General features: G+C 47.1%; 1 protein-coding gene across 7 annotated transcripts in view; it reads right to left on the reverse strand.

The window, feature by feature from the left end:
* Positions 1-3,997: 3,997 nt before the first annotated feature.
* Positions 3,998-18,067, reverse strand: part of Ppp4r1 (protein phosphatase 4 regulatory subunit 1) — a 58,860-nt gene continuing 44,790 nt past the window's right edge. For all 7 annotated transcript variants that reach the window (XM_029471123.2, XM_085832683.1, XM_021186552.2 and 4 more), the window contains 9 exons: positions 15,914-16,086; positions 14,368-14,463; positions 12,276-12,461; positions 10,564-10,725; positions 9,614-9,714; positions 8,078-8,198; positions 7,860-7,994; positions 6,935-7,076; positions 3,998-5,067 (listed from right to left, as the gene is read on the reverse strand). In XM_029471123.2, coding sequence (XP_029326983.1) covers positions 4,904-5,067; positions 6,935-7,076; positions 7,860-7,994; positions 8,078-8,198; positions 9,614-9,714; positions 10,564-10,725; positions 12,276-12,461; positions 14,368-14,463; positions 15,914-16,086 — 1,280 coding nt within the window. In that variant the 3' untranslated portion in view covers positions 3,998-4,903. The remainder of the gene's footprint in view (positions 5,068-6,934; positions 7,077-7,859; positions 7,995-8,077; positions 8,199-9,613; positions 9,715-10,563; positions 10,726-12,275; positions 12,462-14,367; positions 14,464-15,913; positions 16,087-18,067) is intronic.

Here is an 18,067-nt window from a genome sequence, read left to right on the forward strand (position 1 = left end):
TACATTGATTGGATCAAACATCCCTCAGTCCATCTCTGCATATCACCAGCTGTGGCTTTCTGTAATCTCTGCCTGCTGCAAAAAAGGAGCTTTTGGCAATCTGTGGTTATGGGGATGAGTTTAGAATGACCCTGGTGAGGGAAGTGGCTGCAGGCCCTCTGGGTTCCAGGTCCTCATCAGGCATAGGTGGTACCTGGCTGAGTTCATAGAGCTAGGCATGGATTCTCTATTAAGTGGGCCTTAAGTCCAACAAGGCGAATGCTGGTTACCCATAGGATGTATGAGCCATTACTTCAACATGTTGGTCACTGATGTATTACAGCAAGATGGTACTGATGATAGCTTTGCTGTGGGCAGCTTCCATGGTTCCATCCTGAGAGCCAGTCCCCAGCGAGAAGGCTTCCAGGTTAAATCCTGTGTTGGAAGTGTGTGGTGACTTCAGCAGTAGGGTTTGTCTTTTTTTCCTGGACGGCATAAAGGATGACAACAAGGCCTGTATTGTTTGGGGATCTCTTGGACTCCCCCCTCCATCCCCTTGGTCAGCAACTCTAAAGGAGGCTCCCTGTGCCCAGCACTGAGATTATGTCTGTTAGCTGTTCTGTGTATTTTGGAGGAAGTATCACTCTAATTGGCAAAACTTCCATTGAACTACATATGAACTTACGTGTTTGTATGTTAACATAGATAAGGTTTTCTGACAAAGTCTATAGCTTAGCTATCCTAAAACTCAAGTCTGTAGATCAGGCTGTGGCCTCAAACTCAGAGATCCACCTGCCTCTGCCTCCTGAGTGCCGAGCGGCAAAGGTGCGCACCACAGCTGGCTCTGTAATTTTGATTCATGACGCAGTCAGTGTTCTCTGTGGCTTTTCTGGTAGCCTTAGTGTTCGTTACCCCTTCTCCCTCTCCTGCAGATAGGTCTCTATCCATCTAGTGTTTCTCACAACACCGTCCCATTTCTCTGGTATCCAATTACTCCAGGTATATTTGCATCTGAAGATTCGGAGCTACCATCTACAAATAAGAAAACAAACATTACGTTTGTTTTCTTGGGTGGTGGTGGTGGGGGGAGCTGGGTTACCTCAGTATACTATTTTCTAGTTCTGCCCACTTAACCTGCAAGTTTAATGCTTTCATTATTTACAGCTGAATAGTATTCCATTGAGTACACGAACCTATTTCTCGTCCGGACTGAGCTTCTAGAGTCCTGCTTCGTTGCCCCTCCACCCACACCCCTGGGCACACATCACTGCTGCCTAGCATTTTACATGAACGTGACCCAGGGCCAAGCTGACACTTGCCCAGCCTTTTCCAAATGGCGGCATTTATGGTCACTACCCTGGGCCTGGGGGGTTCCAGCATAGTCAGGATAGGTAGATATGGAGGAAGAGATTCTCCCTGGGCTGTATGCTCATCCTCCTGGCTGCTGTCTGGGGCTGTAGGCTGTAGACCCCAGGTAGGTAGATCTCAAAATTCCAGCTCTAAGTAGAGAAAGCATTAAAGAGCCCTGGGGCCATGCTGCCTACTGCCTGCCAAGCAGCCAGATGAGCCAACTTTTGTCTTTGACAAAAGCTGCCAATTTTACAATTGTTGCTCCACTGGGATAGCTGCTCTATTTGAAGTTCTAGGGGGTTAAGAAAATCTAAAGCGTTGGTATCATGGTTAACTCCCAAAGCTTCAGGAAAAAGGTTATGTACCAAAGAAATGGCCATTCCCTGGGCAACCACGCACGCAAGCAGGAACTCTAGTTCCGGGGTGGGATAAGGGAGTAGGAGGCAGTCAGCAAAAGGACACAGGCGACAGTCTCTGTTGCTGCTTAAGTCAGAAACTGCAAATACTTGTAAACAAAGGGGAGAGAGACCGGCTGGGGAGAGGTGAGCAAGCTGCCTCTGAAGACTGTGGCTTCTCTGCAAGGAACAGAAGTGGGGAGGGGCTACAGTGTTACTAAAGATCCAAGACCAAATGGTGACCAGGGAGTTCAAATATTGCAGACCAAAACCAAATTCTCTTGTGCTCCTCTTAGTTTCTCTGAAAGCCATTCCTTGTTCACTGTCACTATCAAAACTCCTCACAATGAATTCTCGGCAAACCATTCGTTTCCAGTAGCACACACACTGAGCTTGTGGCTAGGGAACCTGAGTCCTGCAGCAGAGGTCAGGTGTGCTCGACCCACCCGCCTGGTGTTTCCACCAGTGTAGCTGAAAATGTATCTCAATTTACCACCTTTGTCTCCTTACTAGAAAAACTTGACGAAACTTTGCCATATTGGAATGTGGTGTTTGTGGGGAGCTACGTCTGTTCCGTGAGCACTTACATCTGGCTCCAGAATAGCCTCTTTTACTCCATTTTGGGGTGAGAAGCTGAGCATTCGCCTACTCAGCAGCCTACAGGCTCCCCCAAGGTTAGCTGCACAGTACAAAGTAGCTACAAGGTATTTATTACTACTATGTACTAGTCATAAACTGTCATGGGAATACATGACATCTGTACTTGTTTTTACATCAGGAAAATTACTTCAAGTACTAATTGGTTTGCTGTTGTTTTCCCCTGAGAGACCTGGCTCTGCAAGTTTTATGGCCAAGTTTCTTTTTTTAGGAGACTGCCATTCTGGCAGCTCTGGCTGCTTCTGGACATTCTCGCCATGTCAGCTACTGAGGAACTGACATTAAAAGGTGACATGGTGTGCTGGTTACTTTTGGTCAGCTTGGCACAAGTGAGTCACTAGGAGGAAAGTAGCCTCCATCAGAGATGCCTGTGTGACACTTTCTGGGCAGATGGTCCTGAACTGTACAACAAAGTGGGCTGAGTAAGCCACGGGGAACAGCAGTGTCCCTCCTGGGTTCCATCAGTGATGGACTGGGATGAAGACACAAACCCAATCAGCCATCTCTTTCCTGTGCTAGGTTTTGACAACTGGACAAGATACCAGCTTTGTCTAGGATGTCAGTTAAGGGTCTGCCTCCATCAGACTGGATTTCTTCTTGTAATGATTGCCATGGGGTGCCCAGCCCAGTGTGGGCCTGAGGTATATAAACACGCTGAGCTGGTGAGCTGTGCCCCTCCGGTGTCTGCTTCAGTTCCTGCTCCAGGCTTCTGCCCTGGCCGCCTTCCCTCCATAATGAACTGTAACCTGTCAGCAGAGATGAACCCGTTCCTTCCCAGGCTGCTTCTGACCGTGGTATTTATTCACAGCGTTGGAAAGCAGACTAGGATGGAGGGAGCTCCTGGGGTGGAGCCCTGCTGGGACAGACAGAAGAGGCTGCGCTGTTTAGGGGAGAGTTTCAGATGGATTAGGAATGCTGGTCTGCAAAAGCTGTTGAGGCTCATGGCTCAGTGAGCTATTCTGTGGAACCGTGGGAAATACTGAGAGAAATACCAGCAGTGGGGGCCTGACTTGTGAAGTTTCAGAGTCCTCGAAGACTACTGTTGTTTGTGTGACATTTTGAATAAAGAATCTCGTTTTGTTAAGCTAGGGCTGAACAAGGAGCTGTGATTAACAAGAATGAGTGAAACCTTTGGCTTTACTGGGACAACTGATGCTAGTCACTGGACAATGAGACCAACATACTGAGTTGGGAAGCACATACAAGGTGTGGTCCAGGGTGGGCAAATCTACATCTCAGGTTTGGTAGCTGTTTCATGTGGCCTGGTTTTGAAAGGTGTGAGAGGGTGAGTCAGTCCCACGGAGCAGCAGAGGACTGGAACCACCTACCTGGATTGCAGCTCCTGCAGAGGTCAGGGGCCACCCGTGAAGGTGTGGGCTCTCCCACTGTGGAAGCTGCAAGACTGAAGGGGTCGTGGATTGAAGCTAAGGCTTAACATCCTAAGGGAGGGTCAGTCCTGAAGTGAACCCAAGGAAGCACCTGCCCTGGCTGCTTCCTTCCATGGTGCACTGAGTAGGTGGTTGTTCATAGTATCCTGGACTTCAGGCTGCTGCTGTCTGCCAAGAGGAGGGCTGACAGGTGAACACTGAGCTAAAGACAAATGCCTTTCTCCCATCTTATGCTAAGTAATACAGGCCACATACTGCATTTATTTGTAGACATTTAGAAAACAAAGTGGGTGGTGTCTCTCTTTATAGATCCTATTAATAAATTTTATTTGGAACTTGTACCACAACAGTTCTAACAGCATGATTAAGGCTGCAGGCCCCAGAGTGGTCACAGGGGTGCAGCATGGGAAGAAAAAGTTGCACCTCAGAGCTGACCATGATCAAGTTAAAAATACCTGACACAAGATTCGTGCTAAGAAATTTCCTTCAGGTCATGACCAGCATGAAAAATATCAGGAGAGATTCTGCAAACATTCTGTAAATGTATACAGCAATGTGCTGCATTAGGAGTCAAAATCAGATTCTATTTAGTGTTAACATCAAGCCCTTAGGAGAGGAAAAACTCCTTTGTCATTTATACACGCCAAGAACTATTCACACGCTGGGCTGGGCTGGGCAGGGCAGCCAAGGAGCTGAACAGGCTCAGCACCTAGAAGAAATGCTTAGGCTAATACTGAAGGCCTTTCCTGTCCGGTGCACATCCACCTTCTGGCCGTAAGAATGTCATTTATCAGCCGTTAAATAAAACCAGAAGAAAGCAATGCAGGTCTCTGGGAACCTCATCCTTCCCGAAGGGAAAATGCTCTGCCAATTCAAGCCATCAGTCAGGAAGATGAAGTAAGGAGTTAAGGCTTTGGTGACAATGATAATCCTCTGAGATTTACTTTCTCTTAAGTCAAGGTAGGATAATAGTGTTTACTGTACTCTCTCTTGACTCTTAAAACCACTGGTATTGGGAGTAGGCAACCTGCACCTGCGGATGAGTTGGCAGGAGGAAGGCCCCCACCACAGCTGTCCCGAGTGGTGCAGGCAGTCGAGGCCAGGCTCTTGCGGATGCAGGATGGACACCGTGGGTCAGTAGGTAGAGGAAGCTGTGCTCATTGCATCTTCAGAGAGTTTGGTACTGGAGGGGTGGATGCTTGCGAAGTACTTGACATCGCTGTCCCGGTCCATCTGCAGGGCCATGATCGTCTGCTCCACGGCCTCCTGGTGACAGCTGGCAGAGGCTAAGAAGTACTCTGGAAATGGCGTGCAGGACACAACGTTAGTCTCGGTGTTTGGGAGTTTAGTCAAGTACAGTCAGGTGCAAAAGGCTCACGGCCTGCACAATCGTTCTCGGAGAGTAAGCACAGTGCGTGGACTCAGCCATCTGTACGCTCACCGTTGCAGGAGAAGAAGCACTAACTTAAGAGGGATTGTGAGATTGATTGTTTTGGTGATAGGCAAAAATCTCTTGATGGTGAGCAAGCTCATGTTTATTAAAACATTTTCAGCTCAGAAAAAGGAAAACAGCAGATAAACACCAATCATACCCAGACCCTTTTTCTAAGGGGGAAAGCCATTTTACTGTTCTTTTGAAAATGTATATGGGATTGGGGGAAGAGCCAGGCAGTGGTAATGAACACCTTTAATCCCAACACTCAGGAGGTGAGGCTGGTGGATCTCTGGGTTCTGGGTTAGAGGCCAGCCTTGCCTACAGAGTTAAGGCTACACAGAGAAACCCGGTCTCAAAAAACAAGACAAAACAAAACAAGACAAAACAGTAAAAATATACAAAAAAAGCAAGGAAAAAAAAGCAGTATTGGCTTATTCCTGACCTATGATTTACTCTACATTTCTTCCATACCTTGTCCGTGAACTTTCACGCTCAACTTTATGTGGCATTTGGAGAAGGCAGCCACAGTACTAAAACCGACAGAACACACGCTGCCAGGTGCCTGGCCACAATGCCCACAGTCAAGTGCAAGCTGCAGGGAGTGTCTTCACGATGGGCACGCCAGCCCTGTATACATGGAGCCCTGTAGAGGGACTTGGCAGCCTCCTTTGACCCTGCTGAGGAGCTTGGCTGCTTCCCATTATTTACGTCCTGAAAATGTTGTATATGTATGAATGCACTATGTGTGTATGGAGGCCAGAACTGGCCCTCAGTATTGTCCCTGGACTACTTCCCACATTGTACTGGCTGGCTCTGTGTGTCAACTTGACACAAGTTGGAGTCCTCAGAGAGGAAGGAGCCTCAGTTGAGGAAGTGCCTCCATAAGATCCAGCTGGAGGTATTTTTCCAATTAGTGGTCAATGGGGGAGGGCCCAGCCCATGGTGGGTGGTGCCATCCCTGGGTAGGTGGTCCTTGGTTCTGTAACAAAGGCTAAGTAAGCCATGGGAAGCAAGCCAGTAAGAAGCACCCTCCATGGCCTCTGCATCAGCTCCTGCCTTCAGGTTCCTGCCCTGCTTGAGTTCCTGTCCTGACTTCCTCCAATGGTGGCCTATGATCTTGGAAGTGTAAGCTGAATAAATTCTTTCCTCTCTAACTTGCTTTTTGGTCAAGCAATAGAAAACCTAACTAAGACAGTGACACACACACACCCCTTTTTTTTTTTTTTGAGACAGGCTTTCTAACTCAACTTTAAGCTTATCAGTTTGGCTAGCCTAGATGGCCACTCAGTTCCAGAGATCTACCCAACTCTGCCTTCCAACACATGCACACTATCACAACCCACGTGTTTATATAGGTTCTTGGGAGCAAATGCAGATCCTCTTGCCTGCAGAGCAAACACTTTATAAACTGAACCATGCCCCCAAACACCGTATCACCAAAATTATAAGATTTAAGTTTTAGGTTAGAAAAATGCCCTATGCCCAGAATAAAAGACTTTCACCCAAACACCAGTGTCTTCATTAAAATACCCTCCCAACTCCCACTTATGTTTTTCAAGACAGAGTTTCTTTGTGTAGCCTTGGCTATACTGGATCAGGTTAGCCTCCAACTCACAAAACCCACGTGCCTCTGTGTCTGCCTTCCAAGTGCTGGCATTGAAGGTGTGTGCCATGCTTGCCTGGCCTCTGTGACCCTCCTTACTGTTCACAATCCTACCAGCACCACCCACCTTTCTCCAGCAGAGTCTGTCGCAGGGTTTTCGCCAGCAGCACTCTAACATTGGGAACCCTGTCATTTGCCAAGGTCAGCAAATGTGGCATCAAGTGCACAGCAAACTGGTCCATGGGGAGGCAGTCGTCTTCAATGACAGTCTGGCGGGAGAGACAAGTGTGACTGTCAGCCACCACCAAGCACAAGGTACATGGGACCCCAAACACTACCATATGATGCTGCAGGACGTCTTATGATGTTCCATCAGAGTAAAGCCATTTTGTTTCTACTAGAAATGGTACCCCTGCCCTTGGTGGTGGTAAAAGCAGTCGGAAGTTTTTATCTTTGAGTCTTTTCTTTTTTTAAAGAATTATTTATTATATATGAGTACACTGTCACTATCTTCAGACACACCAGAAGAGGGCATTGGATTCTATTACAGATGGTTGTGAGTCACCATGTGGTTGCTGGGAATTGAACTCAGGACCTCTGGAAGAGCAGTCAGTGCTACCAACCACTGAGCCATCTCTCCAGCCCCTATCTTTGAGTCTTAGGGTTATCATAAGGTAAATTTCAACTGCCTTCCCCCATTCCATTTAGATCATTTAGGTCAGGATCTTCTCTGTCCACTTCTCAAGTGCTGAGAATCCAGGTGCACTCTACCATGCTTGGCTTTAAACAGACCCATTTATTTCCGACCTGCCTTCTGGTGGGCACTGTGATGTATGGAGGGAGTGTTGTGGCGCTCGTGCATATGTGCCTATGCCAGCTTGAGGACGTGCTGGCTGAATGAAACCAACAAATGCCTAACTTGGAGGAGCATGCAACCTCATGAAAGACAGCCAGAGAGCAACTTCAGTTTCTCATGGTAATAGAAAAGGCTTCGGAGAGAGAGGCAGGACTGGGAGGAGTCTCACGAGCAGGGCTCCCCAGGCCTTCCCTACCTGGCAGACAAAGACAAAGGCTTGTCGACCAGACCACTTTGGACACCTGCCAAAATTCTCTACCAGCTCATTGATGAGATCTACTCCGAAGGTTGGTGGTGTTGCTGTGTGGAGTTTCTTCACCATTTCACTGACCTAGAAGGAAACAATGTAAGGCTCGTCTCCTGTCCTCGGAACGGACACACCACAGATGCAAAGGCCAACAAGCACAAACATACCAACTTGTAGGAGACCCAGCGGACTGAAGAGACTTTGTCTGCACACAGATTCAGAGCGATGGGTCGCAGGTAATCATAAACATCTCTGGGGCTGTATAACTCTAGAAGTAAAATCAGCTGTCTGCAGAGACACAACAACAACGAAACGGTCAACTCAACCGAGGTTTAAAAATGAGACACCAGGCTAATCAATCATTTAGATACTCTGTAACCAGGCTGACTTCCGTGCTGGGCACCCTCCAGGCTGGAATACACAGAAGGGGGCTTCCATGCCTATAGTTTCCCCAGGAACACTGTGTGCTGCAGGGCTGGGGATGGCGATTTGTGTGCAGTGTGGCTGTACTGTGAGTTGGGGCCCCATGATCCTCGGTGGCACGGTATGGCGCGTGTGAGTCTATGTGTGCACTAAGCACACAGCTACACTGACTCCATGCCCACACATGGGCGCTTCCCTGTTTCCCTCTCCTGTGTTGGGACAGTAGCAATACCACATCGTTTCCACCTCCAGCCACTAGCATCATATGCTAAATAAGCAGTTTCTCATATTACACATAGCCAACAAAATAAACTAAAAGCGTTTAGGAATGGAAACAGCAAAATGTTTCTTTATCTGTTCACTGGCACGTGGACTCCCTCCTACACTGGCTTAGAAGTCGGGGAGACTCCACCAAGGCACAAATGAGCTCAGTGGAAAACTGGAGCACGCAGCAGGAGCCTTCCAAGCACTCAGTGCTCAAGACTCCAGCAGGGTTTGCTATGGGCAACAGGGTGAGCTGCCTCCGCCTGACACCAATCCTCTCCTGACATTAAACCCCAGAGAGGCCAGCCCCTGGGGACACAAACTGCATCACCTAAGGGATGAGTGTGTGTAAGAAGTACTTTCCAAAATGTGATAAAAACCCAGCTGAGCTGCAGTCAGCAACCAGATAGCTCACAACCACCTGAACTCCAGTGCCAGAGGGTGCCGCCCCTTTTCGATGCCTATAGGCACCAGGCACACGTGGTACACAGATAACACATGAAGACAAAACAACATACATATGTAAGCTTAAAAATGGATGTTGAGGCAAGTCAGCACAGCTTACTGCTGGGGAGAGGAGACAGGCCTGCATGTGCAGAAGGCTGGCCACAGGCAGCCACAGCTGGGTGCCAGGGAGGGGAAAACCTCTTAGAAAGCCCAGGAGCCAAAGGCCTGCACGGACTAAGGTGAGCCAGAGGGGAGACTCCCCAGTACATATGTACACGCACCAGTACTTGAGCGCAGGGACAGCTGGGAGCCGAGGATGGGACAGAACACCAAAAAAGGCCAACTGCACTAACACCCCAGCCCACCTCAGTCACAGTGTGTGGACAGCACCTGCCAATGGATGCCCATTAATACCCAACTCCATGGCAGCCAGGGCAGCAAGGCAGGTAAGATGAGAAAGAATGAAGCCTCAGGACGTGAGGGGCATGAGGCCAGGAAGAAGCATAAAAAGGTAGAGATAAGATAAACCTACCCCTACAAGACAGTGCCAATAAGCTGTTAAAACTTACTCTGCCAGTTCAGCTCGAAAGCGCCAATTTCTACTGTTGTCTGTCACCAAAAACTCCTGGAGCTGATAAAGGTACTCTCGTCTTTTATCAATGTGAAGAAGCTGAAGTAACAAAACAAAATGCTTTTATTAACTAAAATATGTAGTAATTATCCTAAAGATACATGGCAGCTCTACTTCACTGTGAGTGTCTGTGTGCACACACCACATAGGCACACACACATGCAGAGGCCAGAAGAGAACACGGTGAGTTAGCAATGGTGCTAAGTTTATTCCTGAGACAAGGTCTTTTACTGCCTTTTTTGGCTAGCTGGCCCATTACCTCCTGCAATCTGCCCATCTTTAGTGCCCATCCCTAGGGTTTGGAATGTGAGCTCCATCTTTTGCTTCCTCATCCTTTCCTTTGTTTGAAAAGGGGAGTGTGGGCCAGAGAGCCCACTGGGCTGCTAAGTGCTCAAGTGGTAAGCACTGGGGCTCTTGCTGTGGGCGATGACTACAGTTCCAGGGACCCAGCCACCTCTTCTGACCACTACACATTCTGCACATACATACACTTAGGACAGACAGACAGACAGACACACGACTCCTATGTGGTGTACAGTTGAGGATAGGAAATCCACAGCACGCAAAGCTTTGCCTTTCCAGTGTCTTACTAACTACCTTGTAGAATGGCTGGTTCTCAAGGAAATCGAGCAGACCCCATACAAAGGTGAGCAACCTTAATACCACAATGGACAGTGTCCACATCATGTTATCCTCAAGCTGCAACACACTTAGAAAAGCGTGTCATACCACAGCTAACAAAAACTTTTAGCTATATTTCTTTATTAAGAAACACTGCTAGCACAATAAAATAAAATAAAATAAAAAAGAAAAGGAAACCAGAATTTAGGCTTAAATAGACTTTTAGTATATATTTTATGTATTTATGCAAAAGGATTTAGAAGTTACCTTCAGAAAGTCATGCAAGTGTTTAAGAACACCTATCCTGACTTCATCGAGGTCTTTTAAAAATCCATTGAAGATTGGAACCAGGTCTGCAGCTGTTAGCTGGTCTCCGAGGATCACCGCAAGCTCATGGATGGAGAAGGCTAGAGTCCTTCGAACTTTCCACTGTAGGAATAAAAACTGTGAGAGATCTAAACACAAAGTGCTGTGTACTCTGAACATTAGGAATCTCAGAAAGTCCAACCAGCAACAGGAAGGTGACAGCTCACTGTGCACAGGCAAGATGAGCTGTGCTAGACCCACTGATCCCACAGCTGACAGACAGCAAAGACCTGAATCCAGGCAATGCTCTCCATCCTGTATCTCCCCCACAGCCCCCACATGCACACATGCACAGATACAATTAAAAAATTACATCATGCCTTTAATCCCAGAACTTTGGGAGGCAGAGGCAGTTGGACTTTTGTGAGTTTGAGACCAGCCTGGCCTGAGTATATACATAGTCCCAGGTCAGCCAGGGCTACAGAGTTGAGACCTCATCTCCAAACAAAACCAAAAAAAAAAAAAAAAAAAAAAATCACATCAGGTTAGAATTAACAGATACCAAGTTTAAAATTCTACCATGTGTCAAAAGTTGTGATAAATTTTCAGATCCTGCTATGGTACTTATTGTTCCCTTTTCCCTTGTGAGGGAAAACATGTTTGGGAGTCACTACTAACTTGTGTAGTTCTTTGAACACTGGACCCCTGAACTGCTGCTGGCCACTTGTATTAAACATTACTCTGTGCCACCCATACAACACCTCCCCCCCCCCCCCAGAGTGTTGTACTGTGCGATCTTGGAGAAAACCCAAAACTTATTTGTACAGAACTGGTAATTTAAGAAACAAAAATAAAGAGTCCTCTGTGTGTATAGCACACACTCATTGGTAAACAAACCCGTTCATGGTAACCCATCTGAGAGAGACAAAAGCAGACATATCCTGGAGGAGGGACTACAAAGACAGGGCATGTAAGGGCTGGAATGCAGAGAGCCCGAGAACTGCTGACAGGAGACAGAACCCCGAGATGAACTGGGTCCTGGGCTTCCTTCCCTGCCCATAGCCACAGTTAGGAAGCTGAGCCAAGCCTTGGTGCCCTGAATGGGTAATGAGCACTTACTATCTAGGCAGGCCAGTCCCAACAACTGCCGCTTAATAACAAGGTAACAGCTTAATAACTGACAGAACTGGGTTTTTACTATTGGCCTTTTGTTTGGGTTTATTTCTTGGGATGTGTAGAGGGCACACAAAAATCAGAGTGAACAAGGGGTACTGAAGTCAAAGCCTAGAAAGACAGAAGAAAAGCCAGATGTCCACACAACCCTTTATTCTGTATGCTTTCAAAGGATGTGTGCATTTCAAATCTCTGGGCACCCAGGCACCAAACCTCAGGACCAGTATACAGCTCTGTTAAGGTGTGAGAAATGAGCGCTTACAGCAGGACTGTTAGGGAGGTACCATATCTTTTAGTCTCTAGCATCACCTATGATAAACTTGGACGATACATGACTACAATGACAAGTGCTTTCTGGTACTGCTTTAAGCTGTCACAGTTCTCTATAACACCAACCATTTGTTGGGACACAGAAGTCTTCAGATTGTGAAAACCAATAAAATAAAATAAAATAAAATAAAACCATATGCTGCCTTCCAGACTCTTCAGTGCTCACTCACCTGCATGTCCGACGCTAGGGTCTCATAAGTCTCCCTCAGGCAGTGCCAGTTCTGTCTGCCAAGAGTCAGGGCCACACCCGGCAGACTATATGCACAGTGTTTAGCGATCTCAGTGTCAACTGTCTGTGCTCGAGAAGGGTCGGTCATTGACAAGTACTGATCCAGTAACGCTTGTGGTACAACATCCTAACCAAAAAAAAAAAAAAAGGGGACATAGCACATTGGAACATTCAAGTAAGTTTTCAGCAGGTTAGACATAAATGTGACTAATTTTAAAATATATCAATACTAATTTCAAAAACTGAGATATCTAGTGACTGAGAAGGGATTACCGGGGTCTTGTTGGCCAACTTGTTTAGCCAAATTGGTGTACTCCAGGATCAGCAAAAGACCTTGTCTCAAAACTAACAAACAAACAAACAAAAATCCAAGTAGGGGGTGGTTGAGGAAGACATTCAAAATCAACCTTTGGCCTCCACACTCATGCACACACATGTCAAAACATACACTAAAAAATAGCATGTACTAAGCAAATGTATATATGTGTGCACACATACATATATAAATAAAAAGCCTCTTAAAACAGGTCAGAATTGCTGTCACTAAATTGAAAAGTACATTACGGTGGAGGCTATGGCGTCTCCTTGAGTTTCTGCCATAACCATATCATTACCAACATGCTTCCTGGCAAGGGCATGACAGTGTGTGCCTGTCCTTCAGCACTCGGAAGGCTGAGGCAGGAGGATCAATTCTAAAGCCAGCTTGGACTACATGTTGTACCAGAAGTATGTCAAAATAAAGAAAAAGTTGAAGCCACATTCCTTCTATGGTAATTGTAAACTTACACTGGAGCTGGGCTTGGCAGTCCACACTTTTAATACCAACCCTAACCCTCACGAGGAAGAAGCAGGCAGGTGGCCCTCTGGGCAAGCCAGAACTACATGGCGAGACACCAGCTCAGGAAAACAAACCAAAGAGTTAAAGCCACGTCCCCCTCTATAAAAATGTAGAAAATCAAAGTGTACACATGTGTTTGGAATTCATGAGAGAAAATGTGCACATAGTCTTGCTAATGCATGTGCAATGTACTTTGGAAGGGGAGTTTTAGAGACTGTAGGCTGCTGAGCGTGGAAGCTGGGTGAGTGTGGAACTGTATCCCATGTAAACATGTCATGTGCTGAAGATGACAAATCTATGGGCCCTGGCTTTAAAACACTTTTACAGTTTGATTCTAATCAAACATTCTGATTCAATCTCCATGAGAAACACAGCTATATCCACGGACTACTGACTTAGGAGTCTCCTTCTAAGAATGTTCTGTTGCCAGGACCAGGAAGTGGGAGTGGGTGGGATGGTGAGCAGGGGGTAGGGGAGAGGTGATTGGGGGTTGTAGGAGGGGAAACCAGGAAAGGAGATAATATTTGAAATGTAAATAGAGAAAATATAAAAAAAATACATAAAACAAAAAAAAAGGGCCCTTCCCCTGAGGCAGACAACACAGAGATGTGAAAAACCTGCTGGGCTGGGGTGGCTTGCAGTGATCCACAGGCACCTCGTGGAGACGAGGCTGCAGCTGTCAGGCTAAGAGGCTCCTGCCTGCTTATTATGAGAAAGATCACCAAGGTCCATTTCCACAAAGGAAAGGAAAGACAAAGATAAGCCTGAATTCACAAGCCTGTGACAGGCAAGGTGGTGCATAGCTGTTAAGAGGACACTGTGACCCATGAGCAGCCTAGATACACAGTAAGTCTGAGGGTAGCATGGTCTATACAGTGAGACCCTGACTAAAAAACGAAAACAAAACACAATAAGGCCAATAAAATCCCTAAAACACTGGGATGCACCTAAGAAGCAGGTGATGACTGTCCCTAAAGAAAAAGGGCCCCCATCTTCCCGCACACCCACACGAACCCAGGACATGGAAAATGTGTGTGCTTGTGTTGGCTTTGCCACTTGCTTAAATTTTCTTTCACACACACGATAAACTATCTTGATCTTTTAAACCAGCGAGGATTACAAAGGAAGATTACTGAAGTCACAGGCAGGCTTTGGAGGAGGGATTACAAACTCAAATACACGTCTGGTCACTCACCTGGACTTTGGGTCTCCTATCTTCATCCGGGCTGAAGCCATCGCCAGGGCTTACGTCTGCACCTCCATGGACATAATCAGGAGTGGCCTCCGCATTCTGTAAGGAGAAAAATGTACTTCAAGAACTGCCCAGCCTGGACACGGTCCTCCCTTATTAAACTCTCCACTGGGTTACTTACCATCCACCACTCTCAGAGAGACACAGAGAGAGAAACTTTTAGGATTGTAAATGTTTATAAACATGCTGAAGGCCTCCTAAGAAGGTTTCCCTGCTTTAAATCAAGCTTGTGGAACAGCTGTTAAATGTATTAAAACAAGTCTTAGAAAAATTAGTTTATGGGGGCTGGTTAAGAGCGCTTGCTCTTGCACAGGGTCTGGGATCAAGCCGGGAGCACCCATGCGGTGACTCACAACCCTCTAGACTCCAGTTCTAGGAGCTCTGATGCCCTCTCCTGACCTCTGTGGGCACTGCGAGTACCCGGTCCACAGACAAACAAGTAGGCAAAACACCTTAAATCAATCTAAAACAACAAATTTAAAAAGGAGAAAAGTATTAGCTCATAGATAAACTACCAGGAGGAGTCTTCCAGTCAACTATCTTAGAAGGCAATGGGTGTCGCCCAGTGCTGTACTATTCCCACTCACCATCTATAGTAGCTGCTTTGACAGCTATACTTGCAGAACACAAACACACGCTCAGCCTGCCCTGCAGTGCATGTGCATCACAGCAGCCAAGCCTCCATAGTCAGGCTATTCCCCGAAGCACGAGTGCTACACATATCTGCACATGTCAGGCGCCATCCACAGAAGCAGGACCAAAGCACTAAGGATGCTGCCCTTGCCACCCCCACTGCCTGGCACTTCCCTGAGCTCCATCACTCAAGCTGCTAGGGTCAGTCTACACACTGCACTCTGGTGATGAGTGGTGTTCCTTCTCTGTCTGTAAGAGAGAGAGCGAGAGAGAGCGAGAGAGAGAGCGAGAGAGAAAGAGAGAGAAGAAATAGACGCTACCTGCCTCTGGCTTGAGGGCAAGGCAGTAGGAAACCAGGGTAGGATCATGTGAATGGCTACGTGGATGCAGCAAAGACGATGTTGGAGCAGTACCCACCCTCACACTTGAGTCCAGACAATGCCACAGCCCTCCGCAGCATGGCCTCAAGTCCTGGTCTTCTGCTCAGAGTACTGTGTTGCTTGCTGCAGTGAAATGGTCCGATCAGAAACAAAGCACCTCTCCAAAAAGAAAAGGGAAGAGTTAATTATTCTTGATAAAGGGCTTTGTTTCCAGTAAGACTATTTCACTGCAGTGAGCTACATCAACATCCACCCATCTGAACAGTCATATAGACAGGATTGACTTTTTTGAGCCTTTAGTAAGATGCTAAAGTCACAAGGATGGATGAGGCGAGAATAACTTTTTACTTTAGACAAAGGAAGAGCTAGAGAAAGAATGACAGCAGAGCGCTGACTGGAGTGCTGGCCGCCATGGTCCCCACGGTCCCCACAGAGACTGCTCATGCAGCTCTCGCTTGGTGACGCACTGAGCTCACCTCCTCAGCAGCGCTGATCAAAGGCACACAAGTGTCGTGACTTATGTTACAGTCTGGAAGCTCAGTGGCACACACTTCATCTTGTAGCTCACTCCGCTGCTCTACATCTCCGGTCTCTTCGTGAGCATCCAGGCTGGAAGCTCGCAGGGCAGCCGACAGCACTTCCACCTGTGCTGTGGGCAAAGGAGACTGTGAACGGAACAACCACAACACCCGCAGTCTTCTCTCCCCACGCTGCTATCAGTACACGGGTGTTTCTGGCACTGCTGTGAGAGAGCTGCAAACAATTTTCTACCGTGGCGAATCACTGGTCCTTCAAGAGACCACATGGAAAAAAGTGTGCACTGTGCTTCCAAAACAATTAGGATCCCAATTTTTTAAACATTTTATTTAATGTCTGAGTGCTCTGCTGCATATACATCCACCTGCCTGAAGAGGGCACCAGATCCCCCTATAGATGGTTGTGAGCCACCATGTAGTTAGTTGCTGGGAATTGAACTCAGGTCCTCTAGAAGAGCAATCAGTGCTCTTAACCACTGAGCTATCTCTCCAGCCCAGGAATACACTCTTGCTTGCCCAAAGCCAAAACAACTTACCAAGCACTACCTTCCTTATACAGAAAGTTCAAACTAAGAAAGAGGATTCTCTGTCCCACCAAATAAATGAGAAATTTAGAGAATATATTTATATTTTGGGGAGGGACCAAAGCTAACATTCCCCTTGCACACATAAAATTCAAATCTACTGCTCAAGACATCCTATGCATATGTGACAGCATCTGTATAGTTTCCTGCCTTGGAGAGTGGAGCTTCCTTCTGCAGAGGTCAATGCAGACTCTTAGCCTTACACTGAGTCTACACTAATCCTCCCCACACCAAGGCAGGCTTGTTAAAAGCAAAGGAGACGGACGGGTCCATGAAACTGCATGGAGATGACATGGCTGCTGTGATTGTGAACACTCAGCAGGGGCCCTCCAACATCCCATCATACACAGAGGGGTGCTCATGAGGCCACACCTCCCCCGAGCAGCTGTTGATGGTTGCTGAAGGAGATGGGTATCATCTTTATAGTGTGGCCACTGGGAGATGAGGCAGCAAGACAGGGTACAGGGGGAGATTAAAGGGGTAGTAGACAGTAGTGTGTGTGTGTGTGTGAAACTATCAAAAGCAGGTGCTATGCAAATGACTTAGAAAGCGTGGTGAGTCTGAGACAGAGGAGTGCCCCTGAGTACAGCTGTTCCCAGTTCACTAGCCCACTCTCATTCCTGGGACTGTTCTCTTTTTGAGGCGGCTGTGGCGGCCTAAACGCATTAAGTATCTGACCATGGACATTCAAGACTTGTGCCCAAGGAACTTCTACTTCGGTGGGTCATCATTACCTAAATAAAGCAAATAGTAGTGTTTACTTGTGGTACATTCTGGTGATTTGCATTGTTCTCAGAATTTCAGCTATAATTTGTAGTTACCATGACAATCATTTTAGCTCTCTCTGGGGTCTTTCAAGTTTCTAAAGCAAAAGCAGAAGTGTGCTCAAAGCTGACTATACAAACTGTCCCAGAGTGCATGCGGGTCCCCTGTCTCCCATGGACTTGCTTTCCATCCATGCATGTCCAGCCTGTCATACATGTGTTGTGAGCTGCTGGCCATGTGCTGCAGGCCAGCTGTGACTGCAGCTCTGCAGATCCACCACATCACTCTTACAAAGGACCTCTCCCATCTCTGGGTTTTCACTGTGTAGGATCTTCTGTTGAACTTGTCGTGAGAGCCTACTGTGTTCACAGCTAACAAAAGGATTCCCCCTTCCTTCCCTATTGGAGTCTAGTGAAAGCAGTTAATTCACTATTAAAAATCACAGGAGAAAAAAAGACCGTCAATGATCACAGGAGGTCTGAAACTGACTCCGCAGTAGTGCCTTACAATCGGCTGTAGCCTGGTCTGTGTAGAGCTGCTCCCTTAGAGTGGCGACACGTTCCCTCTCTTCCCAGGCTTACTGTCAAGACACCATGTTTACAGGACAGCACAGCACTGGTCTCTGGGTCGGACCCTTGCTTCTAGCCCTGGATCAAGAGTGCACCTTTTAAAACAGTCCAATGCTTTCTGGAGAACTAAAGGCAAGGCCTGCTCTATAACACACGGCTAGAAAAGAAAAAGAGGG

The sequence above is a fragment of the Mus caroli genome, unplaced genomic scaffold (assembly GCF_978045245.1).
Source record: "Mus caroli unplaced genomic scaffold, Mus_caroli_1 scaffold_18, whole genome shotgun sequence".
Taxonomy (NCBI): Eukaryota; Metazoa; Chordata; class Mammalia; order Rodentia; family Muridae; genus Mus; species Mus caroli.